The sequence below is a fragment of the Lampris incognitus genome, chromosome 15, assembly GCF_029633865.1.
Source record: "Lampris incognitus isolate fLamInc1 chromosome 15, fLamInc1.hap2, whole genome shotgun sequence".
Taxonomy (NCBI): Eukaryota; Metazoa; Chordata; class Actinopteri; order Lampriformes; family Lampridae; genus Lampris; species Lampris incognitus.
Window position 1 is genome coordinate 49,606,165 of NC_079225.1, and position 22,164 is coordinate 49,628,328.

Below are 22,164 nucleotides of genomic sequence, written 5' to 3' on the forward strand. Positions count from 1 at the left end.
GGGAGCCGTTTTAGTTGCTGTTTTGTAAGCGAGCATCAAGGTTTTGAATTTGATGCAGGCAACAACTGGGAGCCAGTGGAGGGATATGAACAGCAGAGGAGGGATATGAACAGCGGAGTGACATGTGCTGTTTTGGGTTGGTTGAAGACCAGATGTGCCGCTGCATTCTGGATCATCTGCAGAGGTTAGAAAGTGCATGCAGCAAGACCTGCCAGTAAGGAGCTACAGTAGTCAGTGTGTGATGTTACCAGGGCCTGTACCAGGAGTTGTGCTGCATGCTTACACAGGTAGGGTCTGATTTTCCTGATGTTGTACAGGGCAAATCAGCAAAACTGAGCAATCAAGGCCACGTGAACCTTAAAGGTTAGTTGGTCATCAATCGTGACACCCAGGCTTCAGGCAGACTTTATGGGCATGAGTTGGGTTAATCCAAGCTGGATATTGATCTGTTGTTGTAAGGATGGACTGGCTGGGATGACAAGGAGCTCAGTCTTAGATAGGTTAAGCTGAAGGTGGCGTTTTTTTCATCCAATGCAGAAATATCAGAAAGTCATGACGATATCTGTGCTGAGACTGTGAGGTCATCTGGTGGGAATGATAGCAAGAGCTGGGTATCGTCAGCATAGCAATGGTGTGAGAAAGCATAGGAGCAGATGATTGCACCAAGTGAGGTGGTGTATATTGAGAGAAGGGGGCTGAGCACTGACTCTTGAGACACCCCTGTGGATAAACCGTGCGGTTTGGACACCTCTCCCTTCCAAGATACTCTAAAACAGTGTTTCTCAACCGGGGGTCTGCGGACCCCTAGTGGTCCGTGGTGTAATTGCAAGGGGTCCGTGAAAATAAAATATCTTTAAAAAAAAGATCCTATGACATTTATAGAAATAGGATTATTTTACTCAAATGTGACTGAGACCTTCATCTACCTAAACTATAAAGGGTAACAGGACTTTTTTCTCTAATTACATCTGTTTCACAAGTGTAATTTATTGTATTTTAATAAGAGATCTCGCTCCCGTTTGCATTGTTAAAAGTTACTGCATAAAAATTCTGTTGTTACATATATCTGAAAGTTACTGAATACATATTCTGTTTTGTTACATATATCTGAAAGTTACTGCATAAGAATTCTGTTTTGTTAACTATATCTAAGTTACAACTGAAGCTTATTTTTGCCCCAAAGAGTGAATAAATGCTATAATGCAATTTAAAATGCAGTTTCTACTGTTTCTATCAAATTGAAACCCCTCTCCCCCAAGATCAGGTGGAGGGGTCCTCAGGGTAGATCAAAAATACGCAGGGGGTCCAGGACCCCAAAAAGGTTGAGAACCACTGCTCTAAAAGATCTCCCTGAGAGGTAGCACATGAACCAGTGAGGGGCAGATCCTGAGATACCAAGCTCAGTGAGTGGAGATGAGGATTTGGTGTTAACCGTGTGAAAGGCAGCAGACAGATCTAGCAGCAATAAAGCTGATGACTGACCAGCAGCTCTAGCCAAATGCAGTGATTCCATTACCGACAGGAGGGCAGTCGGTAGAGTGACCCTGCTTAAAGCCAGACTGATTCGGATCATACAGATTGTTCTCAGAAAGGAGTTCAGAGTCTTGGTTAAAGACTGTGTGCTCAAGTATTTTTGATAGAAAGGGTAGGAGTGAAACTGGTTTATAGTTTTCAACATGGGCTGGGTTGAGTGTAGGTTTTTGGAGCAGTGGGGTGACCTGAGCTTGCTTAAATGTGGTGGGGAACACATCTGTTGTAAGTGAGGAGTTGATGATGTGTGTGACTGCAGGGTTAAGTGTGGGGAGAAATGGCCTGTAGGAGGTTGGATGTTATCAGGTCCAGTAGACAGGTAGTGGGACGAGAGTCCAGCAAAAGCTTGGAAACTTCCTCCTCGGTCAGGGAGAAGAATGAGGTGAGTGAGGCGCTGTTAGCTGGCAGCATCAGGTAGAGTTGGTCAGGCTCAGACAACTGGTTACTGATAATAATAATAATAATAAGAAGAAGAAGAAGAAGAAGAAGAAGTCAAACTTATATAGTGTTTTTCTAACTCTCAAAGTGGCTTTACAATAAACGGGGTGAAACAAGACAACAGATAAACATAACACAGACATACAGGGGTGAATGGGAAGGGGGCCTACGAGAGGGAGAAGCGGCAGCCACACACGACGCCAGCAGTGCTCTCCCACTTAAACACATACAAAAGGGCAAGAAAAACACAAAACAACAGCACTGTAGACGTTGATGTTGTGTAGGGATTTACTCCAGTAGCCTATTCCTCCCCAGAGGTGTCCACTAAGCAGTACCACTATTTAACCCATAGCTGGGGGGCTGGTTCGTGGGCATCAGGGAATATCCACACACCGGTGGGCCTGTGTACCGCACGTCTAGGGGCCAGACATCCTTTGTCCCTTGTAGTTCAGCCAGGGTCCAAGGTGTACCAAGTTATTGTGTGTCACCATGAGGAGGCGCTACATAGGGCTTGCTGTTGGAGAGGCTATGTACTGGCAGGGAGAGACTGTTGGAGAGACCATTTACTGGCAGGGAGAGATTGTTGGAGAGACCTTGTACTGGCAGAGAGAGACTGTTGGAGAGACCATGTACCGGCAGGGAGAGACCGTTGGAGAGACCTTGTACTGGCAGAGAGAGACTGTTGGAGAGACCATGCACTGGCAGGGAGAGACTGTCGGAGAGACCTTGTACTGGCAGAGAGAGAGACTGTTGGAGAGACCATGTACTGGCAGGGAGAGACTGTTGGGAGAGGCCATGTACTGGCAGGGAGTGTAACGCAGTGTGTTTGGACCCAATTGCAGAGAAGAGGCAGAGGCAGTTGGTAAGTACTAAGTCGCTTTACTGGACTTCAGCAAACACACAATAACCCAAAAAACACTGACAAACAGGGCAGGCAAAAATGCAAACCAGAATAAACATGAAATACTAAACTAAGCAAAACACTCTCTCACAGAGAGGAGTCAGGCAAAGGTTCAGGAGATACAGGCTTCCGCAGACTGACGCGAAGCCTCTCCAAGACTTGATGCCGTATGTCTGCAAAGCACCCAGTCAAATAGTCCCCAGCACCAGTGAACCTCATCGCCGGCCCATCAAGGAGACTGGGCGGGTGCAGGTGAACCAAAGCACCAATCAGGAGATGGCGAGCACAGATCACAGACCATGACAGGTGCCCCTAATCACAGGCCAACCAATACGCAGGTGCCACTCATACTGGCTGATTGCAGGCCGATAGGTAAATGTCACCTGTTGACTGCTAATCCTCTGGCCAGTGACTGTGTCAGAGAGAGAGTGTTGGGAGAGGCTGTGTACTGGCAGGGAGAGACTGTTGGAGCGACTATGTACTGGGAGAGAGAGGGATTGTTGGAGAGGCTATGTACTGGCAGAGAGACAGTTGGAGAGGCTATGTACAGGCAGGGAGAGCCTTTATGTGCTCGGCTGTCCTGTTCGCATTTCTGCTAGCCAGCTGTGAAGGTTGAGAGTGAGACGTGACAGCACAGAACACTATGCACACTCTCAAGGAGACTGGGCGCAGGTGAACCAAAGCACCAATCAGGAGATGGTAAGCCCAGATCACAGACCATGACAGGTGCCCCTAATCACAGGCCAACCAGTACGCATGTGCCACTCATACTGGCTGATTGCAGGCCGATAGGGAAATGTCACCTGTTGGCTGCTGATCCTCTGGCTAGTGACCATGTCAGAGAGAGAGTGTTGGAGAGGCTATGTACTGGCAGGGAGAGCCTTTATGTGCTCGGCTGTCCTGTTTGCATTTCTGCTAGCCAGCGGTGAAGGTTAAGAGTGAGACATGACAGCACAGAACACTACACCAACACACTAGACACTTCACAACAACCCCACTTCTTACACAAGAATGTCAGACGCAATTTAATGATGGCAGAAACATTATCAGTAAAGTACGAGGCACATATGTCAGGAGTGAGCAGAGTGGAGGTCAGAGGAGGCGGTGGATTAAGGAGTTAAAAGCAGAAAACATTTTTTGAGCATCAGTGGCGCGACAGATCTTGTTCTGATAGTAAGTAGTTTTAGCCGATTTTAAGCTGGAGAATGAATCAGAATACTTTATTCATCCCCGAGGGGAAATTGGGTCTAATTACAGACACTCACGCTCTAGTAAAGAAAAAACTAACACGATACAAGGTAACAAGAAAATAGAAACAAGAAAAGCAGAAACGAATAGAAATAAAATAAGAAATAGAAATAAGAACAAAATATATAAACATATTTGTGCACCATGCTAGTAGTACTTGGATGTCTGACAGATTAGCAAGTGCTTGGATAACTTCTGTTTTATTTACAGCCGACTGGCATGTCCATAAGCCAAAGGTGAAGGAGGAGTGAGTAGAGGAGGCTTTCCAGAGGGAATTGAGGTTGTCAGGGTTGCATTGTCTTCAACAGATGTGATTTTCCCCCCCCAATAACCTTGAATGACAGGGATGTCTTTGTATCACATGGTGGGTGAGGCAGGCAACAAGAGCAACAAAACGTTTCTATAGTCTCAACTAGAATCTAATCTGGATTGTGATTTGGATCTAGATTCTAATTCATCCTAATAAATTCTTTCATTTCTTCTAAACATTTTTGCTTGTGTTGTCTTTTGTGTGTGTGTGTGTGTGTGTGTGTGTGTGTGTGTGTGTGTGTGTTAGCTGGAGGTTCAGTTAGAAGATTCCAGAGCAGAAGCTTCTAAAGAGAAGAAACTTCGTGAGCACAGTGAGGTTTATTCTAAACAACTGGAGACAGAGCTGGAGACACTTAAGGTTTATACACACCTTTAATTTTAATACTACACACACACACACACACACACACACACACACACACACACACACACACACACACACGTGTGTATATGTACATACGTATATATATCATCTCATCTCATCTTCAGCCGCTTTTCCAGGGTCGGGTTGCGGTGGCAGCAAGCTAAGTAGGGCACTCCAGACATCCCTCTCCCCAACAATGCCCTCCAGCTCCTCCTGGGGGATCCCAAGGTGTTCCCAGGCCAGATTGGACATGTAGTCCCTCCAGTGAGTTCTGGGTCTACCCCGGGGTCTCCTCCCAGTTGGCCGTGCCCGGTAAACCTCCAAAGGAAGGCGCCCAGGAGGCATCCTAATCAGATGCCCGAACCATCTCAACTGGCTCCTTTCGATGCGAAGGAACAGTGGCTCTACTCTAAGCTCCCTTTAGATGTCCGGGCTCCTCACCCTATCTCTAAGGCTGAGCCCAGACACCCTACGGAGGAAACTCATTTCAGCCGCTTGTATCTGCGATCTCACCCTTTCACTCATTACCCAAAGCTCATGACCATAGGTGAGGATTGGAACGAAGATTGACTGGTAGGTTGAGAGCTTTGCCTTCCGGCTCAGCTCCTTCTTCACCACAACGGTCCGGTACAACTTCTGCATTACTGCTGATGCTGCACCAATCCACCTGTCAATCTCCCGCTCCATCCTACCCTCACTCGTGAACAAGACCCTGAGATAGCTGGAGGTCGCGTTCTGATGAAGCCAACAAAACCACATCATCTGCAAAGAGCTGAGATGCAATTCTGAGGTTCCCAAAACGGGCACACTCCTCACCTTGGCTGCGTCTTGAGATCCTGTCCATGAATATCACAAACAGAATCAGAGACAAGGGACAACCTTGGTGGAGTCTGACACCCACCAAAAACGTGTGTGACTTTTTGCCAAGAATGCGGACACAGCTCTTACTTTGGTTATACAAGGACCGGATGGATTGTAACAACTGCCCCAGTACCCCATACTCCCACAGTACCCCCATAGAGTGGCCCGGGGTACACGGTCGTAAGCCTTCTCCAAGTCCAAAAAACACATGTAGACTGGCTGGTCAAACTCCCATGCCCCCCTCAGCACTTGCGCAAAGGTAAAGAGTTGGTCCGTTTTTCCACGACCAGGATGGAATCCGCATTGTTCCTCCTGGATCTGAGGTTCGACAATCAGTCGGAGCCTCCTTTTGGCACCCTAGACTAGACTTTCCCAGGGAGGCTGAGCAATGTGATGCCCTAATAATTGGAGCACACCCTCTGGTCCCCCTTTTTGAATATGGGAACCACCACCCCAGTCTGCCACTCCACAGGTGCTGTCCCCGACCTCCACGTGACACTGAAGAGGCATGTCAACCAAGACAGCCCAATAATGTCCAGAGCCTTCAGCATCTCAGGGCGAATCTCATCCACACCTGGCACCTTGCCACTGAGGAGACCTTTGCCAGGGATATGGGTGCTATATATGTGTGTGTGTGTATTTTATATATATGTGTGTGTGTGTGTATTTTATATATATATATATGTGTGTGTGTGTGTGTGTGTATGCCTGGGAATAGCTTGGGCTGGGAATTCTGTTCTCTTGTAGACAACCCAAGCTTGAGGAAGAAACACACCACCCAAAAAAGGGCTGAAAGGGAGATGTTTTACACACGCACATGCACGCACACACAAATTTAGATTGTAATACCTTAGCATAAAGCTAACATTGTCTCCTGTCGTCCTGTTTAGCTGAAGCAGGGCAGTGGACGGGGAGGTGGGGGTAGCCCCGAGGCACAGCAGGAGCTATCCAGGATGAAGTCAGAGCTGGATAAGAAGGTTCTGTTCTATGAGGAGGAACTGGTGAGACGTGAGGCTTCCCATACTTCAGAGCTGAAGAGCCTCCGCAAAGAGCTGCAGGACTCAGAGGGCCAGCAGCTGTCATTGCACAAAGAGCTCCTCATGCTCAAAGACAAGCTGGAGAAGGCCAAGAGGGAGAGGTAGGTCTGGCTAAGCTAGACTAATCAAGTTTAAAAGGCTGGGAGAGGGAATTGGCTCTGTCTAGGCGAGTCTAAACAGAATTTGGAGGCAATCTGTCTAGGCAGAGGTAGCTGATATGAGCTAGGTTAATGTAAGTTTCAAGTTTTATTTCTCAAATGAACAACAATACAGCATGGTAGACAATGCTGGCAATGAAATGCTTCGGTGTTAGGCCAGCCTCAAAAAGCTAAAAAAATATGACATTAAAACTTTAATTCAAACTTATAAAGTTAAAACTAAAATCTAAAAAACCTAGAATCTAAAATTTAACAGATAAAATTAATAGTATTTACAGGCTAAACAAAACTTAAAATGAAACTAAAATCTCATATTTTAAATTTAAATTTAACAACTGACAGTTAAATTAAACAGTATTTACAGATCTACTACTAATACTTTAAGCTGCTCCTGTTAGGGGTCACCACAGCGGATCATCCGTTTCCATTTCTTCCTGTCCTCTGCATCTTCCTCTGTCACACCAGCCACCTGCATGTCCTTTCTCACCACATCCATAAACCTCCTCTTTGGCCTTCCCCTTCTCTTCCCTGGCAGCTCCATATTCAGCATCCTTCTCCCAATATACCCAGCATCTCTCCTCCACACATGTCCAAGCCATCTCAATCTTTCCTCTCTTGCTTTGTCTCCAAACCGTCCAACCTGAGCTGTCCCTCTAATATACTCGTTCCTAATCCTGTCCTTCTTCATCACTCCCAACAACGAACATCTTAACAGATTCAACTCTGCCACCTCCAGCTCCACCTCCTGTCTTTTCGTCAGTGCCACTGTCTCCAAACCATATAACATAGCTGGTCTCACTACCATCTTGTAAACCTTCCCTTTAACTCTTGCTGGTACCCTTCAGTCACAAAGCAGTCCTGACACTCTTCTCCACCCACTCCACCCTGCCTGCACTCTCTTCTTCACCTCTCTTCTGCACTTTCCATTACTTTGAGCAGTTGACTCTAAGTATCTAAACTCATCCACCTTCACCACTTCTACTGCTTGCATCCTCACCATTTTGCTATCCTGTATTCTGTATTGTTCCTACTGACCTTCATTCCTCTTCTCTCCAGTGCATACCTCCACCTCTCCTGGCTCTCCTCAACCTGCACCCTACTCTCGCTACAGACCACAATGTTATCCGCAAACATAGTCCACGGAGACTCCTGCCTGATCTTGTCCGTCAACCTGTCCATCACCAATGCAAACAAGAAAGGGCTCAGAGCCGATCCTTGATGTAATCCCACCTCCACCTTGAACCCACCTGTCATTCCAACTGCACACCTCACCACTGTCACACTTCCCTTATACATATCCTGCACCACTCCTACATACCTTTCTGCCACTCCCGATTTCCTGATACAATACCACACCTCCTCTCTCGTCTCCCTGTTGTATGCGTTCTCTACATCTACAAAGACACAATGTAACTCCTTCTGACCTTCTCTATACTTCTCCACCAATAATTTCTACACAAACATCACATCTGTGGTGCTCTTTCGTGGCATGAAACCTTACTGCTGCTCGCTAATCATCACCTCTCCTCTTAACATAGCTTCCACTTACCCATATATTCATGCTGTGGCTGATAAACTTTATACCTCTGTACTTAGTAAACCACTGCACATCACCCTTAATAATAATAATTATGATATTTTTATTTACATAGCACTTTTCTAAAACAATGTTACAAAGTGCTACACAAAAAAAGATAAAACCAGACAACACAAATAAGAGTAAGCTCAAATAAGTAAGAGTAAAAATAAATACAGTATAAATAAAAACAAATATCAAGCATTTGTAAAAGCTTTCATAAAAAGAAAAAAACTTTTCTTTTTATTAAAGCTTTGACAAGAAAGACGCTAGAGACTTGGTTTGTCTTAGTTCAACATGAAGAGAGTTCCATAGTGTGGGGGTTCTAACAGCAAAAGCCCTGGTCACCCTTTGTAACAAACCGAGACCTGGCAATAACTAGCAGGGCTCCATCTGCAGACCTTAATGGTTGAGGAGGGATATACCAAGTCAATAAATCACAAATGTTGAAGGAGCAATACCATTTAAAGCCTTAAAAGTGAGGAGTAAAATTTTAAAATCAATTCGAAATATAACAGGGAGACAGTGTAGGGAGGCAAGCACAGGAGTGATATGATCATGCCTCCTTGTCCCGGTACTAAGCCGAGCAGCGACGTTTTGTACCAACTGCAGATGGTGGAGGGAGCCCTTGCTGATACCAGAATAAAGTGCATTACAGTAGTCAAGACAAGAATAGATAAAACCATGTACAACTTTTTGCAGACCAGCAATTGATAAAATGACCTAATTTTGGAAATTAGCTTGGGCTGGAAAAAGCATGACTGAAAAACATGTTTGATTTGATTGTCAAAACTGAGGTTAGCATCGAATATTACCCCAAGATTCCTAGTAGTCTGCTTAAGACTACCTGATAGACCACCAAGATTAGTAGCAAAAGGGCTGATGGAATTTTCAGGACCGATCAAAATGACCTCAGACTTATTATCATTAAATTTGAGAAAAATTTTGGACGTCCAGAATTTAATGTCAGAAAGGCAAGTTGTGAGATTTGTTAGAGTGCTAGGATTTGTGGGTTTTAGTGGCATGTATGAGTGTCATCAGCATGAAAATGGTAGAACACAATGTAATTTTGAATGACCTGATCAAATGGCAGCATGTATATAGAAAAGAGAAGGGGGTCAAGAACTGAGCCTTGAGGGACACCACAACTCAGCTTAGCCACAGAGGAGGTCAAGTTACCCAGAAAAACAGAAAAAGTTCTGTTGGTGAGGTAACCGCATAATAAGCTAAGAGCCAAGCCTTTGATGCCGACCCAAGTCTCTAAGCAATGTAAGAGGATGTTGTGATCGACCATGTCAAAGGCAGCACTTAAGACTAAAAGAACTAAAATCAAGCAGTCACCTCTGTCTGCAGTCAGCAGTAGGTCATTAGTGACCTTAACTAGAGTTGTCTCGGTGCTATGAAGTGCTCTAAAACCAGACGGGAAACTATTAAAAACTATTAGTGTTCATAAAGAAATCAACTGAAACGATTGGTACCAGTATACTTCTCCACTCCTCAGGCATCCTCTCACTTTCCAAGATTGTGTTAAACAATCTAGTTAAAAACTCCACTGACATCTCTCATAAACATCTCCATGCCTCCACAGGTGTGTCATCAGGACCAACTGCCTTTCCACTCTTCATCCTCTTCATAGCTGCCCTCACTTCATCCTTGCTAGTTCACTGCACTTCGTGATCCACATCATCCAACCCTGTCTCTCATTTTCATCATTCATCAGCCCCTCAAAGTACTCCTTCCAACTTCTCAACACACTCTCCTTGCTTGTCAGCACATTTCCATCTCTATCCTTCGTCGCCCTAACAGACGGCACATCCTTCCCAGCTTGGTTCCTCTGTCAAGCCAATCGATACAAGTCCTTTTCTCCTTCCTTAGTGTCCAGCCTCTCATACAACTCACCATACGCCTTTTCCTTTGCCTACACCACCTTTCTCTTTGCTTAACGCCGCATCTCCTTGTACTCCTTTCTACTTTCTTCATCTCTGACTAACCTACTTCTTCTTTGCCAACCTCTTCCTCTGTATACTTTGCTGTACTTCCTCATTCCACCACCAAGTCTCCTTGTCTTCCGTCCTTTGTCCAGATGACCCACCAAGTACCTTCCTAGCTGTCTCCCTCACTATTTCTGAAGTACTTGCCCAGCCAGCCAACAACTCTTCTCTACCACCCGGTGCCTGTCTTAACTCCTCCCTGAACTCCACACAACAGTTTTCCTTCTTCAGAATCAGAATCATGTTTATTGACCATGTAGGTTTGCACATAGCTGGAATTTGACTCCAGTTTCGTGGCTCTCTCAGTGTACTTAACATAGAACAACAACGCTACAACACAACAATCTTCAGATATATATACACACAAGGATAGACTATATACTGGCAAAAGAAGAGGCGATAAAGTGAAATGGTACAGAGAATATATCAGAGATGCCGAAATAAATATTAGTAGGTTACTTACATAAATGTCTGAGGTAGATGGACATGACAGAGCGTAGCAGTATAAGTACAATGTACAGTATATACAATGTACAGCTACAGTATATACAAAATGGTTGGATTTATTTGACAATGTTAGTCGTTCATTTGAATGACAGCCCGCAGAAAGAAACTTGTAATATCTGGTTGTTTTGGGGTACAGTGCTCTGTAGCATCGGCTAGAGGGAAGGAGTTGGAACAGGTTGTGACCAGGGTGTGATGGGTCTGAAGTGATGTTGCTTGCCCATTTACAGACTCTGGAGATGTATAAGTCCTGAATGGAGAGCAGGTTGGCACCAATGATTTTCGCTGCAGACCTAACTGTCTGTTGTAATCTGTCCCTGTCCTGTTTGGTGGCTGAACCAAACCAGACAGTGATGGATGTGCAGAGGACAGACTGGATTATTGCAGTGTAGAACTGAATCAGCAGTTCCTTAGGCAGGTTGAACTTCCTGAGCTAACGGAAGAAGTACATTCTCTGCTGGGCCTTTTTGATGATTGTGTCTATGTTGGATGCACACCTTAGGTCCTGGGTAATTGTGGAATCAAGAAATCTGTAGGTTTTCACCGCAGGCACCATGCTGTTGAGTATGGTGAGGGGAGGCAGTGTTGGGGGACTCCTCTTGAAGTCCACTGTCATCTCGACTGTTTTGAGCATGTTCAGCTCCAGGTTGTTATGGCCACACCAAAGGGCCAGCTGATCAACCTCCTGTCTATATTTAGACTTGTCACCATCCTGGATAAGGCCAGTGATGGCTGGGTCATCCACAAACTTCAGGAGTTTAACAGATGGGTCTCCTGAGGTGCAGTCATTTGTATAGCGGGAGAAGAGTAGAGGGGAGAGCGCACATCCCGGGGGAGCACCAGTGCTGATTGTCCAGGTGCTGGATGTGATTTTCCCCAGCCTTACCAGCTGCCTGCTGTCTGTCAGGAAGCTTTTAATCTACTGGCAGATGGGGGCAGGTACAGTGAGCTGGGTTAGTTTCGAGTGGAGGATATCTGGGACGATAATGTTGAAGACCTGTAGTCTTTTAATCCTGTGATACTGGGTTTCTCGGAGACTGGGATGATAGTGGAGATCTTGAAGCAGGAAGGGACTTCACACAGCTCCAGTGATCTGTTGAAGGTCTAGGTCTAGAAGCTGCAGCCACTCCCCCATACACATCAATGGAGTGGAAGTGGAGCGTGTCTACAGCTTTAAATTCCCTGGAGTCCACATCAGCGAGGACCTTTCCTGGACATCAAACACCTAGGCCCTTGTGAAAAAGGCCCAACAACACCTGCATTTCCTGAGGAGGCTGAGGAGCGCCCGTCTATCCCCAAAAATTCTCACCAACTTCTACCACTGCACCATAGAGAGCATCCTGACCATCTGCATCTCAGTGTGGTACAACCTCAGTAGACCAGAAAGCTCTGCAACGGGTTGTCAAGGCGGCCCAGCATATCATCAGTACCCAGCTCCCAGCCATAAAAGACATTTATCACAAACGCTGCCTTTGAAGGGGTCTCAGCATCAGTAGAAATCCCACCCACCCCAACTATGGACTGTTCTCCCCCCTGCACTCTGGGAGGCGCTACAGGAACCTCAGAGCCCGCACGACCAGGCTCAAAAAAACGTCTTTCCCCAAGCCATTACCCACCTGAACCTGGTTTTACCCACTGAATGTCTGTAAATATGTTTATACTCGTCCTTTTTTTTTTTACTTTAGCTTTTTGTCTTGATCTGTATATATGTATCTTGTACTGGGTTTGCTGTGTTTGTCTGTGTCTGTCTTGCACTGTTTGGCGAAGCTGCAGCCCTTATTTCATTTTTAACATGTGCTTGCACATGTTGTAATGACATAGAATAGAACAGAATATCAGTGTGGAAACGGGGGCCAACTGGTCAGCACAGACTTTAAGACGGGGGTGACATGCTATCCGGGCCCCGTGCCTTCCTGGTCTTCTGTCTCTGGAAGAGCTGGTGCATGTCCTCAACACAGATCCTGAGTGCAGGTGGGGGGTTGGTGGGGAGGGGAGAGGTGCTGGCAGGGGGTGCAGTTGTTTTGTGTTGTGGCCGAAGAGGGGGAGGGGCTGTGAAAGTTCACACCCCTCACCCTCATCCCATATGTTGTTGATCATGAAGCAGACACTTGCCTCTCTGCTCTTCCCTGATTCCTTTGTTCGATCCTGCCCGTGAATACAAAGTCCCAAAAGTACATTGGCGGAGAGTCAGGTATCGATGAGTTCTGCCAAGTCTCTGTGAAAACCATCGCGTTACAATTCTTAATGTCCCACTGCTAAGCCATCCTGCTCCTCAGTTCATCCAGTTTGGTGTGCAGAGACGGGTCATTCACTAGAAGAATGCCTGGGACAGGAGGCTGGTGTTATCGTAGCCTCAGTCTGACCAGGCTTCCTGCCTGCTTTCCCCGTTTTCTTCGCCCACGGTGCTTTCCAGGTGTTATTTCATGTAACCCGAAAAATGGATTGTCCATGTTCGCTGTTGTTGTTGTTCTTGATGTAAAATCTATATCCATCGTATTCCTGATGTCCAGTGGTGTTTGTTGTCTGTCTTAGCTAATGACAACCATGCAGATTTAACAAAAACACTCAACAAAAAGCTAAATAGACATTTAAAAAAAACCTAGTTTAAGGCAGAGCTAAACGCACAGCAGCCATCTTCAGTGGCAGCGGAGATGCTGTCTGTGAGTTGAGGAGTCTGAAAGGAAAGGTGGATCTTAATAATCTTAACTAGACTAACATAAGGCCTTCGTCGTGTAGACGGATGAGTTCATTCTTGATGTGTGCTGTTCCCTGTAGACAAATGGAAATGGACGAGGCAGTTGGAGCTCTGAAGGAAAAGTATGAAAGAGAGCGAAGCCTTCTGACAGAGGACAACCACAAGCTGACCACAGAGACTGACAGGGTAAAGACATGGCCATATCTGTCAATAAAACTGTATCACTACACATCACTGTTATATCTATCCTATCACACATGTCAATAATACTGTATCACTACACATCACTGTTATATCTATCATATGACACGTGTCAGTAAAACTGTGTCACTACACATCACTGTAATATCTATCATATGACACGTGTCAGTAATACTGTATCACTACACATCACTGTAATATCTATCATATGACGCATGTCAGTAATACTGTATCACTACACATCACTGTTATATCTATCATATGACACATGTCAGTTATACTGTATCACTACACATCACTGTTATATCTATCATGTGACACGTGTCAATAATACTGTATCACTACACATCACTGTAATATCTATCATATGACACGTGTCAGTAATACTGTATCACTACACATCACTGTAATATCTATCATATGACGCATGTCAATAATACTGTATCACTACACATCACTGTTATATCTATCATATGACACGTGTCAATAATACTGTATCACTACACATCACTGTTATATCTATCATATGACGCGTGTCAGTAATACTGTATCACTACACATCACTGTAATATCTATCATATGACACGTGTCAGTAAAACTGTATCACTACACATCACTGTTATATCTATCATATGACGCGTGTCAGTAATACTGTATCACTACACATCACTGTTATATCTATCATATGACGCATGTCAGTAATACTGTATCACTACACATCACTGTTATATCTATCATATGACACGTGTCAGTTATACTGTATCACTACACATCACTGTTATATCTATCATATGACACGTGTCAGTAAAACTGTATCACTACACATCACTGTAATATCTATCATATGACACGTGTCAGTAATACTGTATCACTACACATCACTGTAATATCTATCGTATGACACATGTCAGTAAAACTGTATCACTACACATCACTGTAATATCTATCATATGACACATGTCAGTAATACTGTATCACTACACATCACTGTTATATCTATCATATGACACATGTCAGTAAAACTGTATCACTACACATCACTGTAATATCTATCATATGACACGTGTCAGTAATACTGTATCACTACACATCACTGTAATATCTATCGTATGACACGTGTCAGTAATACTGTATCACTACACATCACTGTAATATCTATCGTATGACACGTGTCAGTAATACTGTATCACTACACATCACTGTTATATCTATCATATGACACGTGTCAGTAATACTGTGTCACTACACATCACTGTTATATCTATCATATGACACGTGTCAATAATACTGTATCACTACACATCACTGTTATATCTATCATATGACACGTCAGTAATACTGTATCACTACACATCACTGTTATATCTATCATATGACACGTGTCAGTAAAACTGTATCACTACACATCACTGTAATATCTATCATATGACACGTGTCAGTAATACTGTATCACTACACATCACTGTTATATCTATCATATGACACGTGTCAATAATACTGTATCACTACACATCACTGTTATATCTATCATATGACACGTGTCAGTAAAACTGTCACTACACATCACTGTAATATCTATCATATGACACGTGTCAGTAATACTGTATCACTACACATCACTGTAATATCTATCATATGACACGTGTCAGTAATACTGTATCACTACACATCACTGTAACATCTATCATATGACACGTGTCAGTAATACTGTATCACTACACATCACTGTTATATCTATCATATGACACGTGTCAGTAATACTGTGTCACTACACATCACTGTTATATCTATCATATGACACGTGTCAGTAATACTGTATCACTACACATCACTGTTATATCTATCATATGACGCGTGTCAGTAATACTGTATCACTACACATCACTGTTATATCTATCATATGACGCATGTCAGTAATACTGTATCACTACACATCACTGTAATATCTATCATATGACACATGTCAATAATACTGTATCACTACACATCACTGTAATATCTATCATATGACACGTGTCAGTAATACTGTATCACTACACATCACTGTAATATCTATCATATGACACGTGTCAGTAATACTGTATCACTACACATCACTGTAATATCTATCATATGACACATGTCAGTTATACTGTATCACTACACATCACTGTAATATCTATCATATGACACGTGTCAGTAATACTGTATCACTACACATCACTGTAATATCTATCATATGACACGTGTCAGTAATACTGTATCACTACACATTACTGTAATATCTATCGTATGACACGTGTCAGTAATACTGTGTCACTACACATCACTGTAATATCTATCATATGACACGTGTCAGTAATACTGTGTCACTACACATCACTGTAATATCTATCATATGACACGTGTCAATAATACTGTATCACTACACATCACTGTTATATCTATCGTATGACACATGTCAATAATACTGTATCACTACACATCACTGTAATATCTATCGTATGACACATGTCAGTAATACTGTATCACTACACATCACTGTAATATCTATCGTATGACACATGTCAGTAAAACTGTATCACTACACATCACTGTAATATCTATCATATGACACGTGTCAGTAATACTGTATCACTACACATCACTGTAATATCTATCGTATGACACGTGTCAGTAATACTGTATCACTACACATCACTGTTATATCTATCATATGACACGTGTCAATAATACTGTATCACTACACATCACTGTAATATCTATCATATGACACGTGTCAGTAATACTGTATCACTACACATCACTGTTATATCTATCATATGACACGTGTCAATAATACTGTATCACTACACATCACTGTTATATCTATCATATGACACGTCAGTAATACTGTATCACTACACATCACTGTTATATCTATCATATGACACGTGTCAGTAAAACTGTCACTACACATCACTGTAATATCTATCATATGACACGTGTCAGTAATACTGTATCACTACACATCACTGTTATATCTATCATATGACACGTGTCAGTAATACTGTGTCACTACACATCACTGTTATATCTATCATATGACACGTGTCAGTAATACTGTATCACTACACATCACTGTTATATCTATCATATGACACGTGTCAGTAATACTGTATCACTACACATCACTGTTATATCTATCATATGACACGTGTCAGTAATACTGTATCACTACACATCACTGTAATATCTATCATATGACACGTGTCAGTAATACTGTGTCACTACACATCACTGTTATATCTATCATATGACGCGTGTCAGTAATACTGTATCACTACACATCACTGTTATATCTATCATATGACACGTGTCAATAATACTGTATCACTACACATCACTGTTATATCTATCATATGACACGTCAGTAATACTGTATCACTACACATCACTGTTATATCTATCATATGACACGTGTCAGTAAAACTGTCACTACACATCACTGTAATATCTATCATATGACACGTGTCAGTAATACTGTATCACTACACATCACTGTAACATCTATCATATGACACGTGTCAGTAATACTGTATCACTACACATCACTGTTATATCTATCATATGACACGTGTCAGTAATACTGTGTCACTACACATCACTGTTATATCTATCATATGACACGTGTCAGTAATACTGTATCACTACACATCACTGTTATATCTATCATATGACGCGTGTCAGTAATACTGTATCACTACACATCACTGTTATATCTATCATATGACGCATGTCAGTAATACTGTATCACTACACATCACTGTAATATCTATCATATGACACATGTCAATAATACTGTATCACTACACATCACTGTAATATCTATCATATGACACGTGTCAGTAATACTGTATCACTACACATCACTGTAATATCTATCATATGACACGTGTCAGTAATACTGTATCACTACACATCACTGTTATATCTATCATATGACACATGTCAGTAATACTGTATCACTACACATCACTGTTATATCTATCATATGACACGTGTCAATAATACTGTATCACTACACATCACTGTTATATCTATCATATGACACGTGTCAGTAATACTGTATCACTACACATTACTGTAATATCTATCGTATGACACGTGTCAGTAATACTGTATCACTACACATCACTGTAATATCTATCATATGACACATGTCAGTAATACTGTGTCACTACACATCACTGTAATATCTATCATATGACACGTGTCAGTAATACTGTGTCACTACACATCACTGTAATATCTATCATATGACACGTGTCAATAATACTGTATCACTACACATCACTGTTATATCTATCGTATGACACATGTCAATAATACTGTATCACTACACATCACTGTAATATCTATCGTATGACACATGTCAGTAATACTGTATCACTACACATCACTGTAATATCTATCGTATGACACATGTCAGTAAAACTGTATCACTACACATCACTGTAATATCTATCATATGACACGTGTCAGTAATACTGTATCACTACACATCACTGTAATATCTATCGTATGACACGTGTCAGTAATACTGTATCACTACACATCACTGTTATATCTATCATATGACACGTGTCAATAATACTGTATCACTACACATCACTGTAATATCTATCATATGACACGTGTCAGTAATACTGTATCACTACACATCACTGTTATATCTATCATATGACACGTGTCAATAATACTGTATCACTACACATCACTGTTATATCTATCATATGACACGTCAGTAATACTGTATCACTACACATCACTGTTATATCTATCATATGACACGTGTCAGTAAAACTGTCACTACACATCACTGTAATATCTATCATATGACACGTGTCAGTAATACTGTATCACTACACATCACTGTAACATCTATCATATGACACGTGTCAGTAATACTGTATCACTACACATCACTGTTATATCTATCATATGACACGTGTCAGTAATACTGTGTCACTACACATCACTGTTATATCTATCATATGACACGTGTCAGTAATACTGTATCACTACACATCACTGTTATATCTATCATATGACGCGTGTCAGTAATACTGTATCACTACACATCACTGTTATATCTATCATATGACGCATGTCAGTAATACTGTATCACTACACATCACTGTAATATCTATCATATGACACATGTCAATAATACTGTATCACTACACATCACTGTAATATCTATCATATGACACGTGTCAGTAATACTGTATCACTACACATCACTGTAATATCTATCATATGACACGTGTCAGTAATACTGTATCACTACACATCACTGTAATATCTATCATATGACACATGTCAGTTATACTGTATCACTACACATCACTGTAATATCTATCATATGACACGTGTCAGTAATACTGTATCACTACACATCACTGTAATATCTATCATATGACACGTGTCAGTAATACTGTATCACTACACATTACTGTAATATCTATCGTATGACACGTGTCAGTAATACTGTGTCACTACACATCACTGTAATATCTATCATATGACACGTGTCAGTAATACTGTGTCACTACACATCACTGTAATATCTATCATATGACACGTGTCAATAATACTGTATCACTACACATCACTGTTATATCTATCGTATGACACATGTCAATAATACTGTATCACTACACATCACTGTAATATCTATCGTATGACACATGTCAGTAATACTGTATCACTACACATCACTGTAATATCTATCGTATGACACATGTCAGTAATACTGTATCACTACACATCACTGTAATATCTATCATATGACACGTGTCAGTAATACTGTATCACTACACATCACTGTTATATCTATCATATGACACGTGTCAGTAATACTGTATCACTACACATCACTGTTATATCTATCATATGACACATGTCAGTAATACTGTATCACTACACATCATTGTTATATCTATCATATGACACGTGTCAATAATACTGTATCACTACACATCACTGTTATATCTATCATATGACACATGTCAATAATACTGTATCACTACACATCACTGTTATATCTATCATATGACACAAATATCACTCAAATCTCACTGTCACTTTATTAAAAAAGCTGTCTTATTACGATGACGTCACTATCATATCACGGTACCAATACAGTCCTCTCTCTTCTCTTCTCTTCTCTTCTCTTCTCTTCTCTTCTCTTCTCTTCTCTTCTCCTCTTTTCCTCTCCTCTCCTCTCCTCTCCTCTCCTCTACTCACCTCTCCTCTACTCACCTCTCCTCTCCTCTACTCACCTCTCCACTCCTCTACTCACCTCTCCTCTCCTCTTCTCCCCTCTCCTCTCCTCTACTCACCTCTCCTCTCCTCTACTCACCTCTCCACTCCTCTACTCACCTCTCCTCTCCTCTACTCACCTCTCCTCTCCTCTACTCCCCTCTCCACTCCTCTACTCACCTCTCCTCTCCTCTACTCACCTCTCCACTCCTCTACTCACCTCTCCTCTCCTCTCCTCTCCTCTCCTCTACTCACCTCTCCTCTCCTCTACTCACCTCTCCACTCCTCTACTCACCTCTCCTCTCCTCTTCTCCCCTCTCCTCTCCTCTACTCACCTCTCCTCTCCTCTACTCACCTCTCCACTCCTCTACTCACCTCTCCTCTCCTCTCCTCTACTCACCTCACACCTCTCCTCTCCTCTACTCACCTCTCCACTGCTATAATCACCTCGCTCCTCCTCTCCTCAGCTTTGTACATTTGTAGATAAACTGACTGCTCAAAATCGGCAGTTGGAGGATGAGCTCCAGGACTTGGCTGCTAAGAAGGAGAGTGTGGCCCACTGGGAGGCTCAGATCGCTGAGATTATCCAGTGGTGAGTGGATGATCAAGTCAACCTTGACCTTTGAATCTTGACTCCTTTGGTTAGCTAGCTGGTGCCCACACTTTAAAATGGTAGTGAAATAAGCTTGCCTTGATCACCAGTCTAACGTTTGCACTGGACTGAAGTCAGTGGCGGTACTTTGTATCAACTGTGTGTTACTTTGTAAATGAAGTGGCTGAATTAGAATCAGTTTAGAGACTAGCCCTATGTAGAAGACAAAGTCATAGACGTGCCATGTGCTGGTCCTTGAAGGTTGAAGGTGTGCTAATCAGTGACTTCACCTGGTGAAGTGATTGGTTGGAATGTAAACCTACATACTCTTGGCACTCCATGGCAAAAGGATGCCTGAGTCTGCCAAGTGTTATTAGAAGGACCAGACATATTAAAATGTAATTGAATCAGGGTGTTTGAACTGTAGACATGTCAGCATACCCGCTACCTGATGAAACCTATAGATGCCCTCTACCTGATGAAACCTATAGATGCCCTCTACCCGATGAAACCTATAGATGCCCTCTGTCTGATGAAACCTATGGATATCCTCTACCTGATGAAACCTATAGATACCCTCACTGGCCTAACATATTTATTATGGGCCCTGGTGCAAGCAACCCTCGTAGACCCCCCCCCCCGTCTCTCTCTCACTCGCTCACACACACACCACCACCACCATAGGTGGGTTTAGTAAGTAATTTTAGTAATTTATTTGTATAGCACCTTTCACAGATATACAATCACAAAGTGCTTCACAGCATAAAATATAACAAATAGAATAGAAATATCAAAGTAACAGACAAAGTTTAAACAGATGAGTTATTGTAAAGGTCAGTACGTCAAAAATTGGCTACACTTCAGAACCACGGAGAGCGGACGCACCACGGACAGAGTTGGGAAACCTAAACAGACGGTCTCTAAACCACATCAGTCGACAAGGCAATGAAACAAGTCGACGAAGCCACTAGGCTGTAATATAGCTAATGGCCTTGCCATTCCACAGTAACAGGGGAGCACACATCACACTCACAACCTGCTAGATTGCATGGTTTGGCACGCGTGCAGCACACATTGCAGCCTTCCTTTTTTTCCTTGCTCTCCTTCCTCTTTTTACCTCCACTTTTATGTGTGTAACTCATGCTTGCTTGCTTGATTTTATTTTTCTAGCGTTACTTAGGTAGGCTAGATAGGTCAATGATATTGCGCGCGCTAAACAAGCTATCATCACATGCTCAAAACAGACACGTAACATTGGACTTGGACAATGCATGCAGAAATATTGACGGGCCCCCCCCACTAGCGGCGGGCCCTGGTGCCACTGCACCGGCTGCACCACCTATATTTACGCCAGTGGATACCCTCTACCTGATGAAACCTATAGATCCATCCAAAGGAGTTGAATCAAGTGCAACTGGACTTGGTATATATCCGTGAAGACGTTTCGCCTCTCATCCAAGAGGCTTCTTCAGTT

The 22,164-nt window shown here is 42.6% G+C and overlaps 1 protein-coding gene across 2 annotated transcripts in view; it reads left to right on the forward strand.

Moving 5' to 3' along the window:
* Window positions 1–22,164, forward strand: part of cdc42bpb (CDC42 binding protein kinase beta (DMPK-like)) — a 177,716-nt gene that overhangs the window by 79,013 nt on the left and 76,539 nt on the right. For both annotated transcript variants that reach the window (XM_056295104.1, XM_056295103.1), the window contains exons 13-16: window positions 4,674–4,784; window positions 6,542–6,789; window positions 13,693–13,798; window positions 20,566–20,690. In XM_056295104.1, the coding sequence (XP_056151079.1) occupies window positions 4,674–4,784; window positions 6,542–6,789; window positions 13,693–13,798; window positions 20,566–20,690 (590 nt within the window). The remainder of the gene's footprint in view (window positions 1–4,673; window positions 4,785–6,541; window positions 6,790–13,692; window positions 13,799–20,565; window positions 20,691–22,164) is intronic.